The sequence below is a fragment of the Echinops telfairi genome, unplaced genomic scaffold (assembly GCF_000313985.2).
Source record: "Echinops telfairi isolate 266 unplaced genomic scaffold, ASM31398v2 ScPeMD7_23;HRSCAF=83, whole genome shotgun sequence".
Classification (NCBI taxonomy): domain Eukaryota; kingdom Metazoa; phylum Chordata; class Mammalia; order Afrosoricida; family Tenrecidae; genus Echinops; species Echinops telfairi.
The window spans coordinates 60,725,373-60,753,310 of record NW_022103920.1 but is presented as its reverse complement, the minus strand read 5'-3'; the positions used below and the strand labels follow the sequence as shown (position 1 = coordinate 60,753,310).

Here is a 27,938-nt window from a genome sequence, read left to right as displayed (position 1 = left end):
GGCAACTGAACACCCCCCTGCTGTAGGGTTGTGGGGAGGAGATGAGCTAATCAAGGTGCAGAGTAGCAACGATGAAACATATAACTTTCCTCTAGTTCTTAAAGGCTTCCTCCTCCCCAATATCATGGTCCCAATTCTGCCTTGCATATCTGGCTAGACCAGAGGATGTACATTGGTACAGATGGCAACTTGAAACAGGGAATCCAGGACAGATGACTCCTTCAGGACCAGTGGTGAGAGGCCAATGCCTGGAGGGTGAAGGGAATGTGGGATAGAAGGAGGGAACCAATTACAAGAATCTAAGTATAGCCTCGTCCCTGGGGGATGGACAGCAGAGAAGAGGATGGAGGGAGATGTCGGACAGTGTACCTTATGACAAAACTATAATAATTTATGAATTATGAGGGGTTCATGAGGGAGGGGAAAATGAGCAAATGATATTAAGGGCTAAAGTAGAAGGCAAATGTTTTGAGATTGATTAGGGCTACAAATATACATATGTGCTTGACACAATGGATGTATGTAAGGACTGGGATAAGAATTGTATGCGCCCTCAATAAAATAATTTTTAAAAAAAGAAAATTCTGGTTCGTTGCAGAACAGGACAAGATCATTAAGAAATTTAAGATTTTTGTGCAGAATAATAAGCTTAGTGTAGTGGGATATACTGCTAGAAATTTTAGAATGTACACCCACCCAATGAATGAACTTATGTTTTCAAATCAACACAAAGTGATGTGAGGCAAGTTCAAGTCCTGGTTCTTCTTTCGCTGTTCTTCCAGGTATTCAGCCACTCTGGTTTCAATTTTAGTACCTGTAAAATTAAAGCCTGCCTCCTCCTGGAGGGCAAATGTCAGTAGGTTTATTTTTGATGCCAACTCTAATTGGTACTAACTGTGAGGACTTCTAGGTAAGAGGATGCTGCAGCCATATCCCGGCTCAGCAGGAAGGGGTGCTGTGCTCTCTTAATAGGGGGTATATTTGGCATGCTCAGACAGGGTGACATCGACAGCCCTTTTCAGCTGTAGCATTCTATGAGACCAAGTTTATTGATCACCAATTAGCAGCGGTTTGCAACCTCTTCCCAACTGACATTTAAGAAAGACAGAAAACCCAGCAATTAGTACATGGGGAATCAAGACATTGAACTCAGTTTAGAAAAATTAAAAGTAACCAGCAATAGTTGGCGTGGGGAGTAGGGAGAGCATGTCACACAGAAACTCTTCTGCTTTTTGTAGAAAAAGAACCCCCAATAGTGATTTCTTTTCTAGTCTTGGTAAAGAAAAGTGTTCGTGATCTCTTGGAGGATTGAAGTGTAAAAAGGCAATCCAGTGCCTTCCAGGTGGTAAATTCTAGTCTAGGCCAGGTGAGTGGACTACCTACCTCCTCAGACTAAAATAAAGAGAGTAGATGACTGCTGAAGAAGGAATGGCCTGCAGTGCTTTGCTCTTGAGTAAAGGCAAAGGTGAAGGACAGATGGCTAAAAACGCTTTTGAATCCAAGCCAAGATTTATAAAGCTGGATTGATCAAACCCAAGGTAAATCTTAGTGAGAAGGAAAACAGGTTGTGTACCTGGATATCGATGCCTCCTAAAATATTTTTCCACAGTAATTAGTTTAATAATTTAATTATAATTTGACGACTGAAATAACGTGAAAAAAATAAAAGGAAAGAAGCCATCAGTCTCAGAAAACTCTGAAATGAGTTCCCTTGATATAGAGATAGTAAGTGGATTTCATCACTTGTAATCAATTCCGATTACTTGGTAGTAGCTTCTTGGAGCATTGCGTATTCAGGGACTCTGAGCCTCATAAATAGCTTTTAATTGTTAGAACTGTAAAATGTAAGACAGGAATTCTTATTTTTCCAGCCAGTACTTAATTTTTTTTTAATTTTCAGGGCTAATCATACCTAGATGCTTAGGCAAAGAATTATTGTGAAAGTTGTACTAAACAGGTTGCTGGAGATTAAACACTCTCTTTATAAGCCTAAACATTTTAAAACCTTTATCATTCTTATCCTAGATATTGATAAGTAACTTGGACTCAGATAAAGCACCCTTGTGATACTGTAAATAGTTATATATTTAAAACACTTTATACGTGAGAGACGAGTTGACAAATTTAAAAATACTTTTAGACATAGGCTTTATTTCTTATTTAGGGGTTAATTATCAATAGTAATTTGTTACTTTATTTGTGAGCTGATTTAGTGATTGCTGAAGGGAACTCAACGCACACCACCACCATCAGACTAATCGTGTCATTCAGAACATACATAATTTTGCTTAAATTGTGCAATATATATCCCCATAGGTAGGAAATTTGTATCGCACTCTAAATTCACTTATTTTGAACTGATAGTTCATGTTTAAATAATACATGGGTTGGATTAAGACCTTGAATTGTGTTTATAGATTTCAAAATGTATTTAGCTTAGAATTTAGTTGTCCACATCTCAAGTATTGGCTGCATCTCAATTATCATGAAATCATCTATACAGAAATGTACTGTGGCAAGTAGGAACCAGGAAATACTCCATCCAAAGGTATGGGTGCGGCCAAAATACAAGGGGGATTCAAAAAGTTCACGGAAAACTTCCCATTGTTTTTCAATTCTATCTTTCCCACAGACTTTTTGGTTTGCAGCCCCTTCCAAATGCTGCAGATATAATAGCCCCTGTGTTTCACGTCTCACAGAGCCCAGTGTGCATTAGGCAGCAGTGATTTGTTCTTTACACACAATCCCACTTCATTTGGTAGGATAGTTTCTAAACCTGTGGCTGATTAATAACAGTAAATTAGAAGGGACAGAGAAGCCGTTATAGGAAGCCTACTGATAGCAATGAGAAATGACAGCTGACAACTCGTCTACAGAGGCGAAAACAGAAAATCTATAAAACACACAACCTTAAAAAGCACAGCCGCCTGCGACCAGCTAGCGTGATCAGTAAACGACAGGCCCCCATAAGGGCGTCGTTGTATAATAGAGCAGGGCGCAATAATTGATGTGCAAGATGATGACCTTAAACCATAATGAAAACGGATCGGCTGCTGAGCACTTAGAAAACTTAGCGCTCTGGAGTGATTTGTGCCTTGGGGTTCCTGATAAATGGTGATTTTCTGCACTCTCCTAAATCTTAACAGTTAGAAAATGATGATGTAAAGAGATCTTTTAAAATGATTAATATGCTGGTAAAGATTCTAAGAAAGCCATACACCTAATAGGTACCTAATAAAGGTCACCTGAACATGAATATTGACAGCACTGGATGGTGACTTCTCAAAGATCTCCTCTGGATGACAGCTTTACAATGTAAATCTGGCTGGAACCAGCCTAGAGGTTGACACTTGGCAGCCGTTGTTCTGCAGTCAGGCCCACTTTCGTGGCGATGCAGAAAAAGGGCTGGGAATTGTTCTCAGGACTTTGTCAAGGCTCAGGGACCGCGTGGGTGCGTGCCTGTGTACATGCACATGCCATTAGGAATAATTATCGTAATAATTGTGAGCTGTTTACTACAGATTCATTAGCTATGCACCACCACAATCCTTTGCAGATTTCATGTTTGCTAAATGCATCCAAATTTGCGTTTGTTTTTCAGTAATTGTAAATAAACGTACAAACTCACACCCTTCTATTTTCTTCATAATATTGCTCTCTCAGAGAGAACATTTCAAATGGACAATTAATGCAGGAAGACAGGGTGCTATTTAGCTCGTGTGAGTCCTCACTTTATTACTGCTTCTGTCATGTCCTTGGCACCCTGCTGCCACATCATACCCAGATGTTGAAATGGCCCCCACTCTTATAGCCTGTGACTTACATGTGAAAGAACAGTTTCACGGATGAGATTTTGGCAGCGTGGTGACTAGAAACATCGGACCCTCACTTAGGAATAGTGAGATGATTCATTTAGCCACTTTTCCACATACCCCCCTAGCTTCTTTCTACACTGATATAATATGTAATTTTTTCTGTAAAAAAAAGTTCTTTTTAGCTGTCTGTCCTCAGGAATTTTTAGCCTTTGCAAACCTGGCTACGCCGGCTGCTGGGAGATGATGAGTTTGATCCCCTGTGGATTAGGCTTTGGTTTGTTTCTCCCATTAATGGTGATGGATTTCCATGGATTTAACCACACACTGGTCTCCAGTTTCGCTTGTGTCCTATGGCATGTGTTTGCAGAGGTAATGGATTTGCAGCCGTTAAAGATTGCAAAGCCATGTGATACACAGGGAGGCCAGACCCCGTGACCTTAGGTTGATTAGCATGGCACCATACACATGTACATTTCAAAGGTTATTAGAGGAGTATTGTGGATTCTTCGAGGGTTTAAATTCGATTTTCAAGACTTGTTCTAAAGAAAACAGTCTGTTTCAAGCTTACGGTTAGTGAGCCTTACATAGGCCTATATGAGTGCAGCAGGCATGAATTGTTGACGGCGTTTCCGGGTGTTGGTGCAGAACCTAGCAGTACTATTAGTATAGCTCGTGTCTATAACAAGAGCCTATAGCTTCTAATCCTGTGTCATCTGTTGTTTTCAAAAGGAAGCTACCGCCCAACTAGCCTCTGTTGAGGACCTGTTTGTTTCGCAAGTAATGAATGGCAGAGGTAAAGGACGCCTCTCCAAAATGTTGTGTGGGGACCCATAATTTAAACCGATGTTACCCGAAAGGAAGCATTATTTTCACAAACAAAACATAGCGGCTTAGTTATTTTCCATTTCTAGATGGTGAATGTGTAATACATCTGTATCATGTTTTTCTCAAAGTGAATGACACCCTATACTTAAAGCGAAGCCAGCTTTACCGTGGAGTTGCCAAGGTAACTGACCTGCAAGTATGCAGTTCAGCGGATTGCAGGAAGGCAATTGAATGCACATGAATAAAGAAATGTGCATGCCATCTGGAAACCCAGGAGCATCGCGGTAGATTGTGGTTTGACTCTGTAGACAGCAGAAACGTGGTTTTTTGGTTTTGTTTATGATGAAAACAAACAGAAATGACACTAGCCCTTGGGGTGTGATGCTATGGAATGGCAGGTCCCCTTGCATGGTTCTTCTTCAGGCCCTGCCTAAGTCTATCTATTAAATAGAAATCATTTGACTGCTCTTTTGTATGAACTTTCTTTTTAGAATATAAGTTAGATTTTACCTGCCTGATAACACAAAAACTAAGAGAGACTCTTCGTAGTTTATAATGTAGATAGATGATAAAATTCAAAAGCGCTACGCATAACTGATAATTAATGCAGATGACAAAAGTGTAATCAAAATTGGGCATTATATGTGGTCAGAAGCTATGAAAAAGGTTATTTGCTCACACAGAGATGCTTCTTATTAAGATGTACTTATCTATTCTTTTGACATTGATAAAATTATTTAAAATATCACTCTTTACTAGGTGCCAAGAAAATAACAAAGCTAAAGAACTGAACTTAAAGGTGTTTTTAAATCTCTAGACAGAATAAATTTGATAAATTCTCAAGAGCGTCACTTAAAATTCTTCAGAATCTTCTCATGCTCAAGCTGTAAGGTTGTGGTCTAGGATTGAAACATCTTTTCCTACGGAGTGAAATAGCTTCATAGTTCAAGGCTCCCCATAACTTGAACTTTCCTTGTCTTCCCAGGCTTTGTGTTCTCATACCTTCGATGTACCCCAGAATCTAGCATCATTAATGTAGTTCCCGTTCTTGAAAGCACTCCCTAGGATCCTACCCACTGCTGTAACTTGTACCTGTGTTTTCCTGAGAGGAGCTGAGTCCGCCCTCCCTAAGGGTCAGAATCCTGCTAGGACTTTTCAGAGACGTACAGAATTCTACTTCTTGCACACAGCTTTTCTGCATCTTTGCAGCCTCAATTGCCCCTCACAGTTTTTCCAGGTTTTGTGGAGATATTACTTATTCTCAGATGATAACTAGTTAGGTGGACATTGGATTCCCTAACCAGAGGATAAGCTCATGGGAGACAAGGACTGGGTTTCTGTTATCTCCACATTCCCCCCAAATACCTAACATTCTGGGTACATTGTGGAATCAAACTGGTGAAAAATGACAAATCCTCACCCTCTCTAATTTTCTATGACTGGCTCATTATCATTTCTAGACGATGACTCTTTTCTACAGGTAAGTAAATGACTCTTGCTAGGGAAGGTTACTTAGGCATACTCAACACAAACCAAGACAGAATAGAATCAGAGTATTCCTAAATACCTACTTTAAAGCTGACTTCTGTAACGTAGCCTTTCAAGTTATGTTTTCAGTAGTTAAGTTTTAGATGTGTGAATATAAACCCAATAGTTTAAATGCACTTTAAACAGTTCCGTTCCTTTTTTTTTTTTTTTTTTTGGCTGTCTTCCACAGAACTGCCAGCACAAGTTTTCACAGATACAGAAACATTTTGTAGGAGTTCCTGTTTTTATGTTGAAAAATTTATTGTCAGTGATCTTGCTATCCAGGGCTTTTAGTAAGTTGTGAGCTTGGAACAAGCAGCCTTGGGGTTCTAAGGTTAATTACTGCATTTACCAATCCATCAGTGACTAAGAGGGAGAATTGGCTTGGTAGGGTTTATTTGTCTAAAAATTGCAGCCGTTAGCCAATCCGCGAGATAGAAACCCAAAGGAGATGGTAGAGGTGACAAGAGTAATGGCAGTAATGTGTTGGTGGAGATGATGATATCAGAGAAAAAACAGTAAGTGGAAGCTAATCAAACCAATTTGGCCATTTTAATGTACCCACATCATACGTCTTAGGTAACCAGTAAATCATGACATCTGTCTACATTTCACAAACAAATTATTTTAACTAGATTTTATTATACAATTGTTACCAGTTATTTAGGATACAGTATCATATAATAGATTAAATTGTTTGAATTATTGAATGTCAGGATCAGAGGAAATGGAATAACTAACTTCCCGGTGAGAACTGAGAAGGGAATGCTGATAGTTAAAGTATCCGGTACATTATTACCAGTTTATGTGAAAGTTGACATACATATTCTGATGATATTGCATAGTTTTTTTTAAATCTAACAGACATTTAATACTGTGTGGATTCATATCAATTAAATAATTCTATATACTTTTATTTTTTTTAAAACTCATAGCAATTATCTAGTGGGTTAATTCTTGTGATTTTTTTGGCGGGGGGAGGGGGGGTGTCAATAATTGCAACTAGAAAAAATTACCAAAAAAGATATTATGTGTCTCTTCATCATTTAATAATAACAAAATAAAAATGCATCTAATTTTGTCTGCATAATACTTGAGAAGGTTCTAAGCACACCAACTTGAAAGAGTTTTATCCTAAAATCACTTCCCTGTAAGCTATGGTTATTAATAGTTACCTTGCATGCTGCTTCAGTTTCCCCAGAATTTCTGCTTTGTGAGCCCCTCATGACAGGGTAAACTGCATTATCTGGGGTGTATCATACTGTTTGTCTCTCTGTCTCTTATCGTCCCTCTTTGTTTTCAGTGTACACTATTTTCTCCAGAGTGCGCGCTGACTGGAATGTGTACCCATCTGCTGGGGTCCTCTTTGTTCACGTTTTGGAGAGAGAGTATTTTAAGGGGGAATTTCCACCCTACCCCAAACCTGGTATGTTCTTTGTGTGTGTCTGCGGGGTGGTTATTTTACTACATCTTTTTTTATATTCAGTACACACAAGCTAGATGGCATGTGATAAAATATCATTTACATTATTTGAAATAAGCTCAATAAGTGATAAATTATTTTAAATTAAAGTATTGTCAATTATTTTAAAACTTTCCTTACAAAGCATTTCGTGTTTGCAAAACTATTCGGTTAAAGTATTCAGCAGGGAACTCTTAACATTTGATAAGAAGAGCCTATTTTGGGGAGTCAGCTCTCCCCTGTGTTAAATTTTAGTTTCACGATTCAATATGGTCCTGGAAAAGTTACCTAAATTATGTATTCCATCAATAAAATAATAATAGTACTATCTTAAGTGCATTGTGGAAATCAGATGAAATAGTGCCTGTAAAACACTTAGCACAGGGCCTGTTACATGGTAATAAAGGATGCATATAATACTGTGGTGTATGCATTGGATTTGTCACTGCAAGGTTGGCAGATCAAACTCATCAGCTGCTTCACAAAAGAAATATGAGGCCATCTGTTCCCCCAAAGATGTACAGCCTCAGAAACCCCATGGAGCATTGCCAGGAGTCAGAATTAACTCAGTGGCAGGGGTTGGTTTATTACTAATAAATGTTCTCATTTCTACTATTGCTTTGAATTTGTAAGGTCTTTTTCATCCCATCCTCCAATTTTTAAAAATTAAATCATTTTTGTTTTGATGATATACTTTTATGGTTTTAAGATAGATTTTAAGATTAATTTGATAGTAGCTAGACTTCTCAAGAATATAACTGCATGAATACAATAAAGTGGTTTTCCTGAAAGATAGTTATCTCATTGGCCAAACTGCCCAAACACTAAGTAGCCAAGCGGAAAGCGATTCTAGAAAATTGTGTGCATATGCTTTCTTTGCTGCATTAGACTTTTAGACAAACTAAACAACCAAATGGGTTTTTCTTTACACAATGCCATTATCTACATAACCCAGATTTTCTCTCCCACCCCTGCCCCCACCCCCATTAGTTTGCTGCAAATATAAGGAAAAGTTACATTAGGTCTATGTGTTTGCACCTATCAAAGAAAAATTTGTGAAAAATAACTCTTATGTCTTTAATTCTGTGTTTATTCTCTAGGCGAAATCAGTAATGATCCCATAACATTCAACACAAATTTAATGGGTTATCCAGACCGACCTGGGTGGCTTCGCTATATCCAAAGGACTCCCTATAGTGATGGAGTGCTCTATGGGTCTCCAACAGCTGAAGGTGTGGGGAAACCAACAATCATTGAGGTAATTGCATAGACCGAGCCAATTATATTTCTCAGTTCTGTTTCTGTGTGTATAATTTGGAGTTTTGAGTGTTAATAGTAAATTTCTATAATACCTTTTTTTTTAGTTTATTGTGCATAGGTACACACTCAATGATATCTGGAAATGTACCATTCCTTTCTATACATCCCCACAATTTTTTGCATTAGCATTTATATTAAAAAGAGCATTCTCAATTAGTGAAGGAAAAGAAAAAACATTCAAAGGTATATTTTTTAATAGTTTTATTAGGAGCTCATACAATTCTTATCACAATCCATACATACATCAATTGTGTAAAACACATTTGTACATTCATTGCCCTCATCATTCTCAAAATATTTCCTCTCCACTTAAGCCCCTGGCATCAAGTCCTCATTTTCCCCCCTCCCTCCCCATTCCCCCCTCCCTCATGAGCCCTTGATAATTTATAAATTATTATTTTGTCATATCTTGCCCTGTCTGACATCTCCCTTCACCCACTTTTCTGTTGTCCGTCCCCCAGGGAGGAGGTCACATATAGATCTTTGTACCCGGTTCCCTCTTTCCAACCCACTCTCCCTCTGCCCTCCCAGTATTGCCATTCACACCACTGGTCCTGAAGGGATCATCCGCCCTGGATTCCCTGTGTTTTGAGTTCCTATCTGTACCAGTGTACCTCCTCTGGTCTAGCCAGTCTTGCAAGGTCGAATTCTAGTCATGGTAGTGGGAGCGGGGAGGAAACATTTAGGAACTAGAGGAAAGTTGTATTTCTCATCGTTGTTACATCGCACCCTGACTGGCTCATCTTCTCCCCGAGACTCCTCTGCAAGGGGATCTCCAGTGGCCTACTAATGGGCTTTGGGTCTCCACTCTGCACACACACCACCACCACCACCACCCATTCACTATGGTAAGATTATTTGTTCTGATGATGCCTGATACCTGATTCCTTTCACATCACTTCATGATGGCACAGGCTGGTGTGCTTCTTCCCTGTGGGCTTTGTTGCTTCTGAGCTTGATGGCCGCTTGTTTACCTTCAAGCCTTTAAGACCCCAGATGCTATACCTTTTGATAGCCGGGCACCATCAGCTTTCTTTGCCACATTTGCTTATGCACCCATTTGTCTTCAGCGATCGTATCATGGAAGTGAGCACACAATGATACGATTTTTAAAGAAATAGAATTCCTGTAATGTGAATTCTATTTATGAAAATAAATATAAACATAAAACATTTATTTGATTCACTTATTAAATTTAAAACTGCATGATCATTGAAACTCATCAGATGTCATGTGGGCCCTACCACATGGCAGGTGCTTTGCTAGGTGCAGGTAGTATAAAGATGAGGCTCACCGTGCCTTTACAGCCTAGGGGTTGGAGCATGGGGATAAAAACAATGAGCTTAGCCAACACTGCAACAACTGGAATAATAAAAAGGTGCATGTAAAGGGGTGAATCCTTCGCAGAGTAAAGGACAGAGGAAGCAGCACACCAAAGTCAAGGAGACATTAAGAAGCCACACAGTACTTAGAGAACTACAGGTATGCTTGGAGGACAGGATGCACCCTTGTGGGCAAAGGGTGGAAGTGAAATTGTTGAAGTTAGTAGTGGCAGATCTTTGAGGGCTCTATAAGTCATGCTGTGTGTGTGTGTGTGTCTTTTACTCTAGAATGAAAGTAGTTTTCGAATCCATTAGTTTTTCCTAGGCTGTTCCTAACATCATATCCACAAAATATTTTAATTGAAATAATAGTGATGACATTAAAGGCTTAATGAATTATTACTTTTTGTAAAAAAAATGAATGAATAGCATGTGAACTAAAAACGTTCTACCATGTACTATTCCAAAGAAAATAAAGAGTATAATGGCAATCAACACTAGAGAGTGTTAAATACACAGAGCTTAGATTCTAATGCACTTGTTCAGTTCTGCAAGCACTTATTGGTAGTTACTGGGTGGCAGGCAGCATGATAACTGAACACTGGAACACCATGTGTTGAGTAATGTGCTTTGTACCATTACAGATTCTTAGAGAATCTGCCTTGAGTTTTCTTCCAGGTGTTAGTCAGTGCGTGATGAGCTCCCATGTTGGCTAAGAAAAGAAGGCTTTCTCCATTCAAATTGAACTTTGTATTCATCTAGCTTTGTAAGAATTCCTCTATATGAAACTATATTCTAAAGGCATTGTATATATGTAGCTTTAGAAAGGAAATGAGTTTGGGTTACTACCAAATTAAAAAATTAAATATTTAGTCACCGTTATGAAGTAAATATGTAAATGTACAACCCTACATTTAATTAGCAGATAAAAGCAGCACAATCATCTTGGTAGATGTAGAGAAGCAGTTAGTAAAACTCACACTCATTCTTGAGGAAAAGCTCTCAGCCAACTAGTAACATAAATGAGTTTCTCTAACTGTTCAAAATTGTTTACCAAAAATGATTACGAACATCATTCTTTACAAGAAAACATTGGCAGACTGGCATTTAAATTGAGGACAAAAATAAAGATGAACCCCTCCGCTGCATTGATTACAGAATACATTTGAAATTCTTGCAGGTATAATAAAGAAGAAATATAAATTAAGCATAACTTAAAAGGAAGAAAAAAAACTCTATAGACCAAATATTTAGATCCTAAGAAGGCTAGCAATATAGCTAGAGGGTCAATATAAAGAAACTCAGTTACATGTCTATACCGGAATAACAAGTATTGATAACATGCATGTTTTATTTGTTTATTATTAAGAAATTGATCATCATTCTCAATTACCACCACACAAAAAGAGTTGTATTAACATGGGAATATTGCTATCTAGCATTTTTTATGAATATAAAATTTAATATGGCTAGGATAGTATTATATGTTTCCATTTCCTGCCCCAAACAAAATCATTTTATCTCTACTTTACCCAAGGTAATATGTATCTACCCTCTAGTTAGTAATTTACTTTCTCTTTTCTACCACCCCTGATAACCATCCAGGATTGTTTCTTGTATTGTGAAAATCTTTCTTGGCTTTTGGTCGTAGTGTCTCATACAATATCTGCCCTTGTGTCATTTACTTACTCCACTCAGCATAGTGTCTTCTGGGTCCATTCACTTCATGGGGTGCTGTGCAGTATCTTAGTAATTCTCTAACATCGCACAGTGTCATGGTATGTAAAAATACGTGTTTTAGAAAAGATTTCTATTAGCAACAGAATCATATGGTACCTAGGAATAAATCTACCAGAAGGTATACAAAGTCAGAATGTCAAAGATGGCAAAATCTTACTGATATTAAAAACCCCTATATAGAAGGTGAGCTATCCTGTTCTGGGCTGAGAAGACGCAGTGTCAAGAAGACACGTGCCACGTTCTCCCAAATTGATAAACAGAGCCAATGCAATCCTAATGAAACTCTGGTTCGTGGAGTTTGGCACGCCAATTCCATATTTTATGAGAAAAAATAAAGAGCTAAGAACAATCACGTTAGTACTAAAGAAAAAAAAGAGGGGAACATCTTTCTTTAACTCTGGATGTCAATTATTATAAACCTAAAATAATTACCATGCAGTTGATACAAGAATAGAAAAACTGACCAAGGTCCAGCAACATGTATAACTTTTAAATGAAAGTCAAATAACCAAAACCAAGACCCAAAAGATTGCCTGGATACAGTATGAAATGAATTTTATAAAGAACATGAAAACTAAATAGTGTAGATAGATCATACGTGCATTTATGGTAAAATATGGTTACTTCTGGTTGAGACAGTTGTTAAATGCATGCATATTGACCTGGGGTTTACAGGTGTTCATTATATTACTCTATCGAACCACTAATCATATGCTAAAAAGGTAGTGATGAAAATTAGAAGGTAATGATGAATTTAGCATATCCATATCTTCAAGAAGATATATCTGTAAATTTTAATTTTTTGTATTCATATGACTAAACATTGCTTTCAAGTCGAGTCTGATTCATAGGTACCTTATAAGATGGAGTAGAACTGCCTACTTGCATTTCAGAGACTTTAAATCCGTTCTGGAGGACACAACTTCATTTCTCCAGTGGAGAGCTGGTGGGTTTGAACTGATGACCTTGTGGCTCAATTCATAACCCACTATGCCATGGGTTATATAGTAACATGTTTAAGGAATCCTGGTGGTGGCAAGTAGATGAGGCTATCCTCTTGTAAAGATTTATAGCCTCAGCAACCCTTTATAGGGTCATTGTGAGTTGGAATCCATTTGATGGCAGTAGTTCATTTGGGTTTTGCTTGCTTGTTTTGTTTGCTTACTTGTTTTGTTAAGTAGCAGGATAGGACCTCCTACAGGAGGTTGGAAGGCAATGCATGCTAAAGGGCATGCGCCAATTCAGGCCCAACTAGGCCAGGTGGGCTTAATTCAGCCCATGGGGTCAACCAGTACCGTCAACCACTCCTCCCAGTGGAAAGGCCTAAAGTCTGGAACCTGGAGACACCACCTCCCTCTTTTCCAGCTGCTCCTCTGCCTTCTGGCTCAGCCATGCTGCAGGGTCTCTCTCTTTCTCTGGTCTCAGGCCGCCACGTGTGGGGATGCAATGCCAGGAGGGTGCCTGTGTTCAGTGACTATAAAGCCTTAAACTTCCATCCTGTATCAAAACCCACTTGGATGACAAACCAGGCTTCGGCGTGAATTCTTTCTTGTGTGAAGCCAAGGACCGAGGCATTTCCCACCCAAGAAATTTAACAGTTTGTCTTTCGGTGTCATAGCAATTGAGCACCCAACTGCTAACTAATGGTTGCTGGTTTGAATACATCCAGCAGTTTTAAGGGAGCGGATCACCTGGTGATGTGTATCTCATTCTCCCATAAGGGTTACAGCAAAGGAAACTCTAGAGGGCAGTACTGATGTGTTACATGCAGTCAATATGACTCAGAATCTACTCTATGGCACCTACCAGTGAAAACAGTAACATATCTACTGTGTAATTTGTTATGTTATTAGTACCTTCAAAGAGACTTTAGCCAATCTTTTTTTTTTAAGTTTTTACCATGTTTCCCTGAAAGTGAGACATCCCCCCAAAATAAAACCTACTTACAGTTTTGCCTCTCCCTGAAATATAAGGCATCCCCCCGAAAATAAGACCTGCCTGAACATAAGGCCTCCCCAATAATAAGGCCCCCCAAAGCTACCATAACTCTGGACTCTGGACTGTAGTGGCGGGCGCCGCCACACAGCTCACTGTTGGCCATAGTGCAGCCGGAGCAGACAGGAAGTGTGAGTAAATGTAACATAGATTATGAGTAAATGTACCATAGATTGTTGTACATGGAAATAATGGTAGTAACAAGAAATTCTTGATACTGTAGGATTCACAGTTTGTCTGCTTATGCTGGTTTGTGATGACAACTACCGTGTTTCCCTGAAAGTAAGACATCACCCGAAAATAAGACCTACTTACAGTTTTGACTCTCACTGAAATATAAGGCATCCCCCTGAAAATAAGACCTCCCCGATAATAAGGCACCCCATACCCGTAACTCTGGACTCTGGACTGTAGTGGCGGGCGCCGCCCTGGAGCTCACTGTTGGCCACAGCATAGCCAGAGCAGACAGGAAGTGCGAGGTCTCTTTTAATCAGAGAGCCCGCCCCCACCAGGACAAGCTGCCCCCTGCTGCTCGCTCTGCCCTGACTAGTCTGGCTGACTCACAATTAGACAGTGAATCGCGCGGGACAGGAGTCGGGCACATTGTGTGGACACACAGGGGTGACTGAGGTAGGGGGGAAATGTCTGATAAAGGGGTGGGGGGGTGTCTGGTGAAGGTGTCCACTGGCACGGGTGGGGGGAGGGGGAATCACTTAAAATGGCACTGGGGTGTCACTTAAAATGACACAGGAGGATCAGAAGGGGTTACAAAATGGTAATCCCCTCCTCTGATTCTCTTGTGTCATTTTGATTCCCCCTCTCATCCTCCTGTGTCATTTTAAGAGATTCCCCTCCCCTCACCCTGTTACCCCAGTGTCATTTTTTTTTTACCCCTAGACATGAGCACAAAAAGAAAAAGCTACTCCATGGAGTACAAGAAAGGAATCGTGGAAGACTCTTGGGGCCAAAATCTTACTGCTTTCTGCAAAGAGAAGATGTTGAGCATCTGATTGGTCTGAAAATGGCGAGCAGAGTATGGTAACCTCATTGAACAAGTGGACAAGGGAAATGCTAAAAAGCGCAAGTGTGGATCAGGTCGGCAACCATTATTTTCCGAGCTGGAAGACCTGATCTGTGAATGGGTTGTTGACAGGAGAGCAAAGACTTTGGTTGTGAATATGGGGCTCAGATTCAAGAATGTGCCCTTGCAATGGCACCACAGTTAGACATAGCCCCCGAAGACTTCAAACCATCACAACACTGGCTGGATAATTTCTTTCAGCGAAGTGAACTGTTTTAGGAAGATCCACAGCATTGTTTAGGCTGGAAGATGCTCAAGTTATTAAGCGAGGACTTGCATTCAAATCCTTTATTGATGATACTGACTAATCTAAATACAGTCTTTCCAACATGATTGCTATGGATGAAACTGCAGTGTTTATGAGCCAATCATCTCAAATAACAGTTGAACAGCAGGGTGCCTCCTCAGTGTACATTCCCTCCACTGCTTACGAAAGTGCACGTTTCCTATATTTTGGCGATTTGTCTGCATAACACTAAAATCCCACCTTTAATCATTTCTAAGGGCAAGAAGGAAAAGATTAAATGTGTTTTGGGCATTTTATGCTTGAAACTGAAAAAGCCTGGGCCACACAAGCAGTTATAAGGAAGTGGGTCTATTTAATGCTGCCGCTTGTTATGCCAGGGAGCCAAAGAGGTCTGCTAGTCTGGGATGCAGCCAGCACTCAACTGCGCTAAAGACATGAAGACATTTCTTCACGAAAGAAAAATAGATAAAATAATGATTCCCGCAGGAATGATGGCCTATCTCCAGACTCTTGATACTGCAGTAAACAAGCCATTCAAGGACAATTTATGCATGGATATTAATGACTACATTGAAAATAGAATAGAGAGAAATCAGCGTGGAAACTTTGTGAAACTTAAACTGCAAGAGGTTGTGACTTGTGTGAAGAATTCATGGGAGAAACTTACTGACAGTTGCATTGCAAATGCACTACGAGCAGGCCTCCTTGACAAGAAGTACTCATTTAAGGACAGTGCTATTGCTAAACATGAGAGATTTTGTCCACTGATTCTGAAAGAAATGGAGTCACAAGAAATTCACCAGGAAATTCAGGGTTTGAATTGTTATGATGATGTTCCAGAAGATGATGACATGACTTTCATTGAATAAATGAGTTAATGTACTATAGATTGTTGTACATGGAAATAATGGTAGTAACAAGAAATTCTTGATACTGTAAGATTCAGTTTGTCTGGTTATACTGGTTTGTGATGACAACTACTACCGTGTACCATATACAGGTAATAAATTTCCTTTTTTGTTGTTCAACAATAAATGTGTACCATATTCTTCTTAATGGAAAAATAAGACATCTCCTGAAAATAAGACCTAGCGCATCTTTGGGAGCAAAAGTTAATATAAGACGCTGTCTTATTTTCGGGGAAACAGGGTAACTGTGTAGAGTTTGAATCCACTATTTCACAAGTTCATTCAATTTGTTGAGCATCGAAAGTAGACCAGCCATGTTCTAGAAGAGACAAAAAAGAAATGTTACAACATATATCTGATATTGAGCTCTTTACATCATCATAATAAGTGGAATCTATACTGACCATGCTGATCAGGAAGGAGCCCTGGTGACATACTGGGTAATACAGTGTCAGCAGTTGAAACTTTTTGCTCCTGTAAGAGTTACAGCCATGGAAACCCACGGGCAGTTCTGCTTCATTCTGTAGGGTCAATACGAGTCGGAATTGGCACAGTGGCAATGAGCTTTTTGAGTTATGCCGATCCGGATAGTAATATAAGGCCCTGGACAGAGAAAAGAGAAAAATAGAACAAAACACAAAATCATGAAAAGACAAAGCATACTCGTGTGCTAGAGACTGGTGTAACCCTCCCAGGACTGTGGTCCTTACATACCCTTTAAATCTGGAACTGAACCTATCTCTGGAGATCAACTTTTAACTAAATAATAGACAGGCCTGGAAAGTGAATAATAGCAGAGAAGAATGTACTACTCAGGACAGCCAACCGTGTGAGACCCAAAATCACAGCATTTGCCTCCAAACAAGACTCAAAAGACAGGACGGGGCAGAGAAGAAAGGGAAATGGAAACAGGGAAGCCAGCGAGGTAGTGGGAAGAGTGTTGTTATATTGAGGGAATTGCAACCAATACCACAGAACAAAATGTGTATGAATTGTTGAATCAAAAGTAATCTGTACTAAAACAGAAAAAATAAAAAGATGACATACATGTCGCTGCTTCTCATGCTTCTCTTGGTCTGTCATTGAATCTGCCGTCTTGTATTCTCATCTTTGGTTTACTTCAGCACTCTCGACCATGGGCCGGTAAACATGCCATGACGTCTGTTTCTGTGGATAGAATTTTGTAGGAACACAGCCATAAAGGGGGAAAAGTGAACATTGATTGAGGATATTAACAATATTTCAGCATTTCATTGGAATTGACAGAAGGACCGTGTTCTACCATATCTGTTAAAGTTAAACATTAAGTATAAATGTAGATAATAAAATTCCTCCACCTCATTTAAAGTATGCTTTGCTCCCTTTACTCACCTATGGAGTTTTTGTTTGTTTGTTTCTAAGAAAACTTATTATAACCATGAAATTTGTGATACATAAGGTAGGCTAGCTATAAGAAATATTTTAATTAGTCTGGAACTAGCTAATCTTCCTTTATGAGCTGAGGTTTCAAGATATTATAACAAATGGTAAAGGGTTGATACTTTTTTCCTCATCAAAAATTTGCTTAAGTATTTTACACAGGAATGTTTAAAATCATGAGAATCTGAATTATCTTTTTCAAAAAAATTTTGTAGTTTTTCTTTTGAGAACAATACATTTTTGTTTATTTTATTGGCAAGCTTCAAATTTAGTTTTCAATCTGAACTTACTTAATCACATCTCCCAACAGATAGCAGCAAAGAAGTGATTAAGTCTGAGAGAAATTTGACAAATTATGGAAAGAGGGTTTTTTGTTGTTTTGTTTTTAATATTTGGAATAATACTCCTTTCAGAAAATGTACCTTTTAAATGTCACTACAGATTGGGAATTGCTAATTACAAAATACTAATTTTTTTACTGCTCTAATCACTGTAAATAATATTTCCTGTATGCCTATGTCACTTGGAGCCCATTTAGGATGCTATGAGAACTTTGATAGTAGGTTTTAAATGTTCCTCTTAGTTTGGACAAGCTTTATCCTGTTCTCTTGTCTCGCTGTCACCCACAGTTGCTATCACTGCCGGGAGCCTAGCGCTGGGATTCTGAGACTTTTATACAATCCTTTCATTGTCCGAGGTACTGCAGATGTGTTGGAATGAGTTAATATCTGTTAGAGATAATCTGTGGTTTTTCAAGGCCTATCCTGTTGTTGGCCTTGGCTTTATTTGTTATTCACAGTGGCTGTTTCTGAGTTGACATTGATGTAAGTTCATTGACTCTGCAAATGTTTACTAATCTTTGACTTTCTGAAGGGATTGATTTGTGTGATTGAATATGTACCATGAGATTCATAGACTATGATAATTACTGCTTCACTCCCACCATCAGTGAGATAAGATTTTTTATTCATGAGCTGGACAGGATATTGTATAGTTCAATACTAAATGCAAATACTATGGGAGGTGTGCTTGTTTTCAAAGAATACATACTTTCCAGTATGAAGCCTTGAAATCCCTTTAAAAGTGTGAAAACAGTCTTGGCAGATAGTGTTTTCTGTGTGTATTTTATATTTGAAATCTTAGAATGTCTCTGCTAAGTGATTGAAAATGGTTAATCCATTTGCTAATGCTGCATCTGTTCTGTTACTAGCACTTATAACCCCGCTGAAAAGACCTTTCTGATTTTTACTTTCTCCTTTCAGCCTGTTAAATACACCTGACTAATTGTTATTTTCCTGTAATATTACTAAAAGCTCTTGAGTTCTTACTGCCCAGAGAAGACATTTTTAAGTAAATAAATAATGGAAATGGAATGAAGATTTTTTAAAAAATATTTTGTCTGTAAAGACTCATTTTAAAAATAACAGTCCATTCCTTTAATACGATTTTCTTTTTCTAATAGATAACTGCCTACAATAGGCGCACTTTTGAGACGGCAAGACATAATTTGATCATTAATGTAATGTCAGCAGAAGGTACGTGTGGAAAAGATATGTTGATTGTTTCCTTGTTGATTGATCTACAAAAGCCTATTTCCTGATCCTTTTAAATTAAAAATAGTTAAGGATTTCAAGAGCCACATACTTAAAATGATAGATCAAATAGCAAATTTCTGGAGAAAAGTTAAGCAAAATTGCGTTTTTTAAGATAAGCTGTGGTGGTTAAGAGTCCAGGAGAGGGAGCCCAGCAGATGGGCCACTTCTCTAAGCTGTGGTTTTCTCATCTGTAAAATGCTGCTTAGTGTAGCACTTCTTTCATAGAGTCTATGGTGGAAATTAGCACGGGTTAAGGTTTAAAATGTGCTCATCACAAACCCAGCAAAGAATACACACTCAATAATTATTAGCTATTTTTATTAATGTGCTTTAAAATGGCTATGGGTAGTAGTTCAATCATATAGCAAAGGTAATAGAGTTATTGATATAAAGAAATAAAAACTGTCATTTGGGCCACTTTCCTTCCCAGTACTTAAGATGTACTAGCTAGAAGCAGCCAGCAATTTAGATTTACATAGGCTCAACCTGAAATTTATTTGCTAAGGGCTTTACAAGTGTTGAGACAAAGAAAATATTCTGAGTATTACATTGCAAACATTTCTGTCATATTTCAGTATTTGACTGGGAAAATGCATACCACTACAAACTTGGTGGTTAAAATATAGCAATCAAATAATAGTTCTCTGTTCAACAGGTAGCATTTGTAAGGGTGTGAAGAGAAGAACTGATACAGAATTTGTTCACCCTGAAAATAGAAGAACCATGGTGTTTCCTTGATAGTGGGGTTCTTCTTCTATTTACTGGCTTAATTAAAACACAATGAAAAATAATTGAGGAAACACAAAATTTTTTTCTGAAGCTACTATTTTGGAATTCATGGTAATTCAAAGCTGGCTTAAAACTGCTTCATATGATATGAAACAGTGTTTTATGTAAAATGTATCATAATATATATATATATATACTGAACATACTTGGAGAGATTGAAAACTTTGAACCTACTTAAGGGTCCTGGCGGCTCTCTTGGTCTAGCATTGGACGGTGGACAGCAAGTTCAGTGGTTCAAGCCTACCAGCTGTTTTAAGGAAGGAAGATAAACAAGTGACGTTTTTGGTTTTGTTGTTTTTCTTTGCTTCCCTCCTCCCACCCTCCACAAGGTATTTTGGTAGATATTCACATTTGGATTAGGGGGATTTTGGTTTTTACCGTAATTATAATAGAATGCTTGCATTCAGTCTAACTGCCCCTACAGAATTGGAATATTCTTACGAACAGAATCATTAAAGAGTACCCTTCCTCCTGGGGAATTTGTCAGTATGGTTTCTTACATTGTGTGTGGACTCCTGGATCTCACCATTATACTCTCCGAGGGACTGGCACGTCCTGAAGCCCTGCAGATGGGAGGGCAGCCCTGGTCTACAGTGTGAACACCCTTCTTCTCAAGTCTGGTCTCAAACCTGGAGATAGTCACAGACATTTTAGTAAGTGCCATCGTTGAAATAATGGAGAATCAGGACCAGATATATACTGATGGAAGACTGTTAGACAAGTCTAAGTTGAAGTAAGCTTTAAGAGCTGTTGATCGAAATCAAAGAGCGCTGATGGCTCACTGATGGAGCATTCAGTTGGTGCTGTGCTTGTGAGGGAAGACGAGGCGGATAGGTTTGGGGTCCTCCACCTCTTCCTCACTCAGATCTGCTCTGCTGCCTGAAACAATTAAAAAAACCCTGAACTGTTCCACCTAGTCCTTGCTGGTCTGGATACCACCTCTATGGGCAAGCACATGATGGGACAGAATCGTGGAGGGTAGCCTACACTTGTGCCATTTTCTGTCGGATAAGATTTGGGGAAAGGAGCAACAACAGGTGGATATCAGGATAATCGTACTGAGACACACTACCTCGCCGTCTCCTGTTCCGGTGGGACGTTACTCATGTAGAATCACACCATGGAGCTGAGGGAAAGGCTGCGGAGTGATTCTCTAGATTGGGCTTCAGTGCCTCGGAGGCTTGCCATTTATCTATTGGCCTACTGTTCTCTTGGCCTCTGTGATGTCCAAATATAGCAGGCATGGGATTTCCCCAAAGTTAGAAAGCTGTTGTGACTCATCTCTTGGCCGCCTGGCAGCAGCTCTTGGCTGCATAGCTGGCAGGCAGCTGTGCAGGCCAGAGTCTCAGAGGGGAGTGGCACAAGGGAGAGTTTGCATGTCTTAAGGGAGCCACCACACTGGGTCACGTGGATCAGAAAAAGGCAAATGACCATTTTCCCGAAAGGAGCAATGAGAACAACAACAAAAAGTTGTACAAACTTTTTTGAAAACTGGTTGTAAACACACTGAATAGATGATAGAGCTTCAGGTATACTAAAAAACTATAATCATTATGATTTATAGAGATCTCATTTCTTGCAAGGAAACTTCTCTTCATGACAAAGTTCTGCATAACTATTTCTAGTATGAGGGGAAAATGTAGCCTGATTAAGTTACTATTTATCTGCCTAAAAATTCTTTTAATCTGTATGAAACAGAGTAAATATATCATATTTCAGAAGACTTCAGGTGGTGTGTATATGCATCAAGCAAATTTAGCAAAACCATAAGCGGAAAAAGCAACAGTATTGGAGAGGGTAAAGACCCTTCCACGGTTAGGACAGGAAGAACTAATCTATAGTAAGAAAAGACAACATTCAGAAAACTTTCTTGAAGCTTTGAAAATCCTCTTTAATTTTACCTTTGTCTCTGACTGCCCTTTACTTAGCAAAATGGCTTCATGAGAAATGATGCCATCAAATTTTCTGTTAATTATGTATTACATTTTCACTCAATTACTAAACACAAGTGAAATATGTTATAGATACATTTGTTGAAATAAATCAGAGAATGTACATGATCTAATTATTGCTGGTAGTTGTAAATCTTTTTACAGTCCAAATATATTTCCTTTTCCTTTTAAAGAGACATTTCAGGTGATCAAACTATTCCTATTACTATCATCAGAGCTAAAACTTAATATTTAACAAGTTCTCTCTATATATTAGGAATTCTCTTGACTGCTTTACGTTCTCCTTTACGTGCACTATCTCCTTTAGCATAGATAAAAATCATGTGAGGTAAATTCAAATTATGATAAATTCCTGGGTCTCTCTGAAGCTCAGCTTTCTCATCTGAAAGTACAGAGAGCAGTACTAGTACCTGTTCACCCTTTGTGAGGATTGAAGAGGATGATTCTTTTAAGTCCTTCAGGTAGCCTCATAGTAAATACACAAAAAATATATATTAGCAGAGGAGTTTTAAAAATAATTTATGAACTACTTAGAGTGTTAGCTATCTTAAAATACTAAAAATATTGCAAAATAAAAGAAAGCTAAATTTTCCTTCATGAGAAACCCAGGATACATGAAACACTGACTCTAAATTAAAGAATAACATTTGAGAAACTGAAAAGTTTTTATATTTGTTTATTAGAATTTCTTATTTGGAAAGTCTGCATTTGACGGTTGGTTTAAAGGATTAATTGGTATTTAGAGGGAGCTTTCGATGAGACGTTAGGGAAGGTAAAAGACAAAGCAACATTTTAGCAATATGATACGTTGCATTAAAATGATTTTCCCTAAAATAGTTCATTATATGGTCATCAGAATTTCCATGATTTTGGAATTGTTATTAAAAACATAATCTGTATTTATATTAGAGAAGGTCAAGTATTTGTGTGCTGCCAAAACATCAATAATATACTACTAAAAATATATTTCAAATCATATGTAAACAACTCAAAGCAAGTATAAGTATTTTGTAATATCATCTCTTTTTGGAAAGGATGTTTCCTATTCCTCCTCCTCCTCTGATAAGATAGATATAACACCACTAGGTTTGTAATAATTAAGTGAGGTAGCATACTTGGAAGAGATGTGTCAATTCTAAGGCACTACAAATACAACGTGTTGTTTCTACCATGTGTAGTTCTTCAAATCCTCCTGCCAGCTGGGCAGATTGCAGGTGTCAGAAGGCAGGGAGGCACCTGGCAGGCTAATCCACACTGAGTCTGAGGTCGCGAGGTGGTTTGTTTGGGTTTTCCTTCTATCTTTCTTTTTTCCTCCCGTGGCCACGTCCGATGATTGTAACTTGAACAGTTATCTGTTAGATTTGATTATATTGTAGGGAAAGTTCTGTGTCTAATGTATGCAGTGTTTTCAATAGGTCTCTCCATTCAGAGAAAGCCTTTAAAAACCAGTATTAATGGTGTTCCTCATGCCAAGATTAGGACAGAAGACAGAATTGAATAAATCTCAAATTGTTCTTTGGCTGATTTTTTAAAAAAATCTACCTCCTTTAAGATACACATATCTGTTTTCATCGAAATTAGATTTCCCGTTACCATACCAAGCAGAATTCTTCATTAAAAATATGAATGTAGAAGAAATGCTGGCCAGTGAGGTGCTTGGAGACTTTCTTGGGGCCGTGAAAAATGTGTGGCAGCCGGAGCATCTCAATGCCATAAACATCACGTCGGCTCTGGACAGAGGCGGCAGGGTTCCGCTTCCCATTAATGACATGAAGGAGGGGTAAGCAGACCTTTATCTTGTTTCCTTAAATATGGATTTTTAAAATATGGTGATCTTATCAAACTTATTATAGATGGAAGATGGCCTGTTGCATTTTTCTTTTTAATAAGAAACAGGTAGTCTCAAGATACAGATATACTAGCAATTTTCTATATTGAAAAGAAGGTTATGCTAACGGTTCTTTATATCTCACACTCCAGCTCCTGGGAATCTAATTGTAGATGAGGATCAGCCTCATAAATTACAACACTAAGTCCTTTGTACCTTCCATAGAGACACTGATTATGTGGGGCCCTCACTTTCAAAGGAAATTGATTCCCCAGTTATCTGCTACAGAAGGACATGCAGACTGGTGTAACTTTATTCTAGGAAACTATTTCTTCGCCTTTAACATTCTTTCCAGCATGTGTCAGGGACTGATGGCTGGGGTGGATTTGAAACCCATTCCTGTGAGCCTAGAACCTAAAGCCTGGCCCTGTCACTCACAGGCTGGGTGACTTTGGGCAAATCACTGGACAGCTCTGTGCCTCAACTTTGGTGTGCTGCCATGGGACTTATATTCTCTCACAGCATGGTTACCAAGAAGGATATGTGAAAGGGGTCTGCTGATTCTAAAACAGATTCTATTACAAATAGGAGGTATGGCTGAACCCCCATAGAAGTCCAGTGGAGGCAGTGGTGGAATTGCCTCTTGCCTCCCATGAGAAAGAACAGAGTTCGGTTCATGACCAGTGCACCTCAAGGCATCCACCGTCCATCCACCAGTATAGGTGGGTGCTGCTATGATGCTCAGCAGGCTTCAGGAGGTTCTGGGGAAAGACAGATGAGGAAGAAAGGCCTGTTAATCTACTTTTGAAAAATCAGCCAGTGAAAACTGTGTCGCAGTGGCTGAGTTCCCTTGTAGATGATGCTGACATGAATTGGGGCCTCGCCCGTCTGCAGCTAACAACAGCAGAGATCTGGAAGCACTCCTTCTACACCTGGGTACATTGAAAGGGTGGAGGGATCAAAGCTAGTGTCCACTTAACACCTTGCTTTCTAATCTGTAGGTTGAGATAGATGGCTCAATCGCTTCTCGGCCTTTTGGCTAAGATCAAGTGTGGAGATAGATGGGTCTTTGGTTTTTATTATTATTATCATTTGCCAATCCTTTAAAAGTATAGGCTGTGGAGTAAATCACATTGTGCATGGTTTAACCTTCTTTCTCTCCCTCCTTCATCCATATTCCTGGGAGTGCTTTTCTTCGGGTGACAGAAGAGTTAAACTCTGGGCAGCTTTCAAGGGAAACTTGGTTGGAAATAAAGGACAAGATCCGAGAGAGATGTAGATGAAATCTAAAGCAGTAGGCAAATGGGGGATAAGGGAAAAGCTGTGGGCTGTAAAATCCAAATTAGAAATTTCAGAATTAAATTGTATCTTTTGCGTTACATAGCAGTGGGTTTTGGAGTCAGGCAAGCACACATAGAAATGCTTTGAGGAAAATAGTTGCTTTGTCTCTTGTCTGTCTGCTTGTTGGCTTTTTTAATTTAAAAACATAATTCTAATCATTCAAAGCCAGTCCCGTCCAGGTAATTCCGACTTATCTCATGGAATCCCTGTGTGTATCTGAGTAGAACTGTGCTCCATAGGGTTTTCCATGACCGGTTTGTTTGTTTTCCAAAGTAGATTGCCAAGACGTTTCGGAAGTGCTTCTGCGCAGACTTGAACCTCCAACTATTTTCTTTTTTTTTTTTTAACATTTTATTAGGGGCTCATACAACTCTTATCACAATCCATACACACATCAATTGTGTAAAGCGCATTTGTACATCATTCTCAAAACATTTTCTCTCCACTTAAACCCCCGACATTAGGTCCTCATTTTCTATTAGAAGCCATTCACATAGTCATTACTCAGGGACTCTGCTTATGTTTTCACTTCATCTTTTTTTTTCCTTAATGTTTTTTTTTTCTTGCTACTGAGCAATAAAGCAAAACCATGACAAGAACAGAACAAGAGTATCTCCCTTGGAAACATTTTCCGAATATGGAACCTTTTCAGTGGTTTTCTCAAGGTACTGTGTTCCTTGGTGATTGAAAACACAACCAAAAGGTGTTGGAAGATGGAACACGAAGACCAGACACGGGTAGGGTTTTCTCGGGCTCTGCTTCCTTTTCCACACAGGACTGCAAGACCACCTACAGAGGTGCTTGTTGAACCCGAGCAAAACTAGATGAGACTAGAGAACTCTGAACCACACTCTGACCTAAAGCCGTTTCCTAACCCTGACTAGCCTGAGAATTGTCCGGAAAGCTTCATTTAAAAACATAGATTAGTTCTTGGCCTCTGGCTCCCCTAGAGACTATAATTGCTTTACCTCCAAGGCTGGGCCTGAGCATGTGACTCTAAATTAAGAACAGCATTTTTGTTTCACAAGTACTTGTTAGAGAATCCAGTCATTAACTGATTGACTCCCAGCACCTGCTAAGGGCAGCACATGCTGTCAGATATTTTGGGGGAGTTGGTCTGGTGGCATTTCTTTGGCCCATGTTGTCTCAGATCCCTTCCCAACTTGAAATGCTTTCCATGAGTTTTAATTTAATGTTAAGCCTTAACCTTTACAAAGTATTCATATGAGAAGTCTTTTAAAATAGCATTTCTGTAAATTGTACCCACTGCCAATTCTATTACTTCAGTGTCCCTATACAAGCACCAGTGAAATAAGATTCTGCTTGGTAGAAGGAAAGTTTGTCACTGGGAGTGGTTTCGCATACTTTTTTAGATAGTTTATAGTGCCATGGTAGCAAAACAGTTTTTTAACCTTGTTGCCTTAAATTTAGAAACTAATCCATTGCTAAACTCATCTCTGGTGCCTGCCTTCCTTTTGATGTCTGGAGATCATAGTTTTTAAATGCTCCTGTGACTGTATTTTCTCTTGAAAATATCATGGGCTACAGATTTTAAAAAAACGAAAGAATAAGACATAAAGAGGTATGGTCAGAGATAGCAAAGTAATTAAGGGCCTTGCTTTTCTAAAGTTGTCATTAAAAATATATATCCATGATAATTTGGAAAAGGATACTAGTAATAGTTATATAACAAAATATAATCAATGCCACAGAATTATACATGTAAAAATGATTGGATTGGCAAATATTTTGTTTCTAGATTTTGTCACGAATAGAGGTGGTTTCCAAAAGTCTGAAACAAATTTATCTTCTCATTCCCACTATCCATGAACTTTCGAAGCACCCTTGTGTGTTTGTATGCATGTGTACATGTATGTACATACTGTACCATACTTCCAAAATACAAAATGCCCAATAAATGTGCTCTACTTAAAGCTAAGTATTCTTCATACTCTAAAATTATTTACTTTTACTTATCAAACTGCAATCTAGTTATAGATTCTTCTATCTTTGATTTGTGGAGTCAAACAAGCAGCAGACAATACAGTTAAACTAGAAACATCTTGGAAGATAATGTAGGAACCACGTGAGGGGATTGAATTTACAGGAAGGCTAGCCTATTAAATGAAACTGAAAGTGTACTAACAATTTAATTTAAATAACTGAGACCTCCTGAGAATGAAATACTTCTGCTCATCAAAATACTTTACCCCAAAAATAAAACCTACAGACCGGGGCGTGGGGTGGAGTTGGATACTCAGACAATGACTTACTCGACAAGGGTCTAATTTCTAAAATATATAGAAAACGTCAACATCTCAACATCAGAAATACAACCTAATTTTTAAAATGGGCAAAAGGACATGAGCAGGACTGCACCAAGTAGGCCAACAAATATGTGAAAAAATGCTCATGATTATTAATCATTATAAAGATATAAATGAAAACTATAATTAGATACCATCGCACCTGGGGAAACATGTCAATGATTTAAACATTGTATCAATAACACAACAAAACTAGAAAGCAGCAAATGCCGGGAAGACTGTGGGGAGATTGGGACCCTTATACATTTTTGGTGAGATTGTAAAATGGTAGTTCTACTATTGAAAGCAGTATGTTGCTTCTTCAAAAAGTTATTAATAGAAATATATATTATCCAACAATTCTAATTCTAGGTATGTCCGCAAAAGATTGAAGATCAGTGACAAGAATACATACGTGCAGTTGTGTTCATTATTGCACTATTCACAGTAGCAAAAAGGATGAAAC

The 27,938-nt window shown here is 38.6% G+C and overlaps 1 protein-coding gene across 10 annotated transcripts in view; it reads left to right on the top strand.

Moving 5' to 3' along the window:
• The window catches only part of SGCE (sarcoglycan epsilon), an 86,259-nt gene that overhangs the window by 21,285 nt on the left and 37,036 nt on the right, over positions 1 to 27,938 (top strand). For 7 of the 10 annotated variants that reach the window (XM_045288681.1, XM_045288680.1, XM_030885243.2 and 4 more), the window contains 4 exons: positions 7,471 to 7,593; positions 8,730 to 8,887; positions 19,124 to 19,196; positions 23,579 to 23,777. In XM_045288681.1, the coding sequence (XP_045144616.1) occupies positions 7,471 to 7,593; positions 8,730 to 8,887; positions 19,124 to 19,196; positions 23,579 to 23,777 (553 nt within the window). The remainder of the gene's footprint in view (positions 1 to 7,470; positions 7,594 to 8,729; positions 8,888 to 19,123; positions 19,197 to 23,578; positions 23,778 to 27,938) is intronic. The other 3 variants (XM_045288684.1, XM_045288687.1, XM_045288686.1) reach the window with 1 other exon arrangement.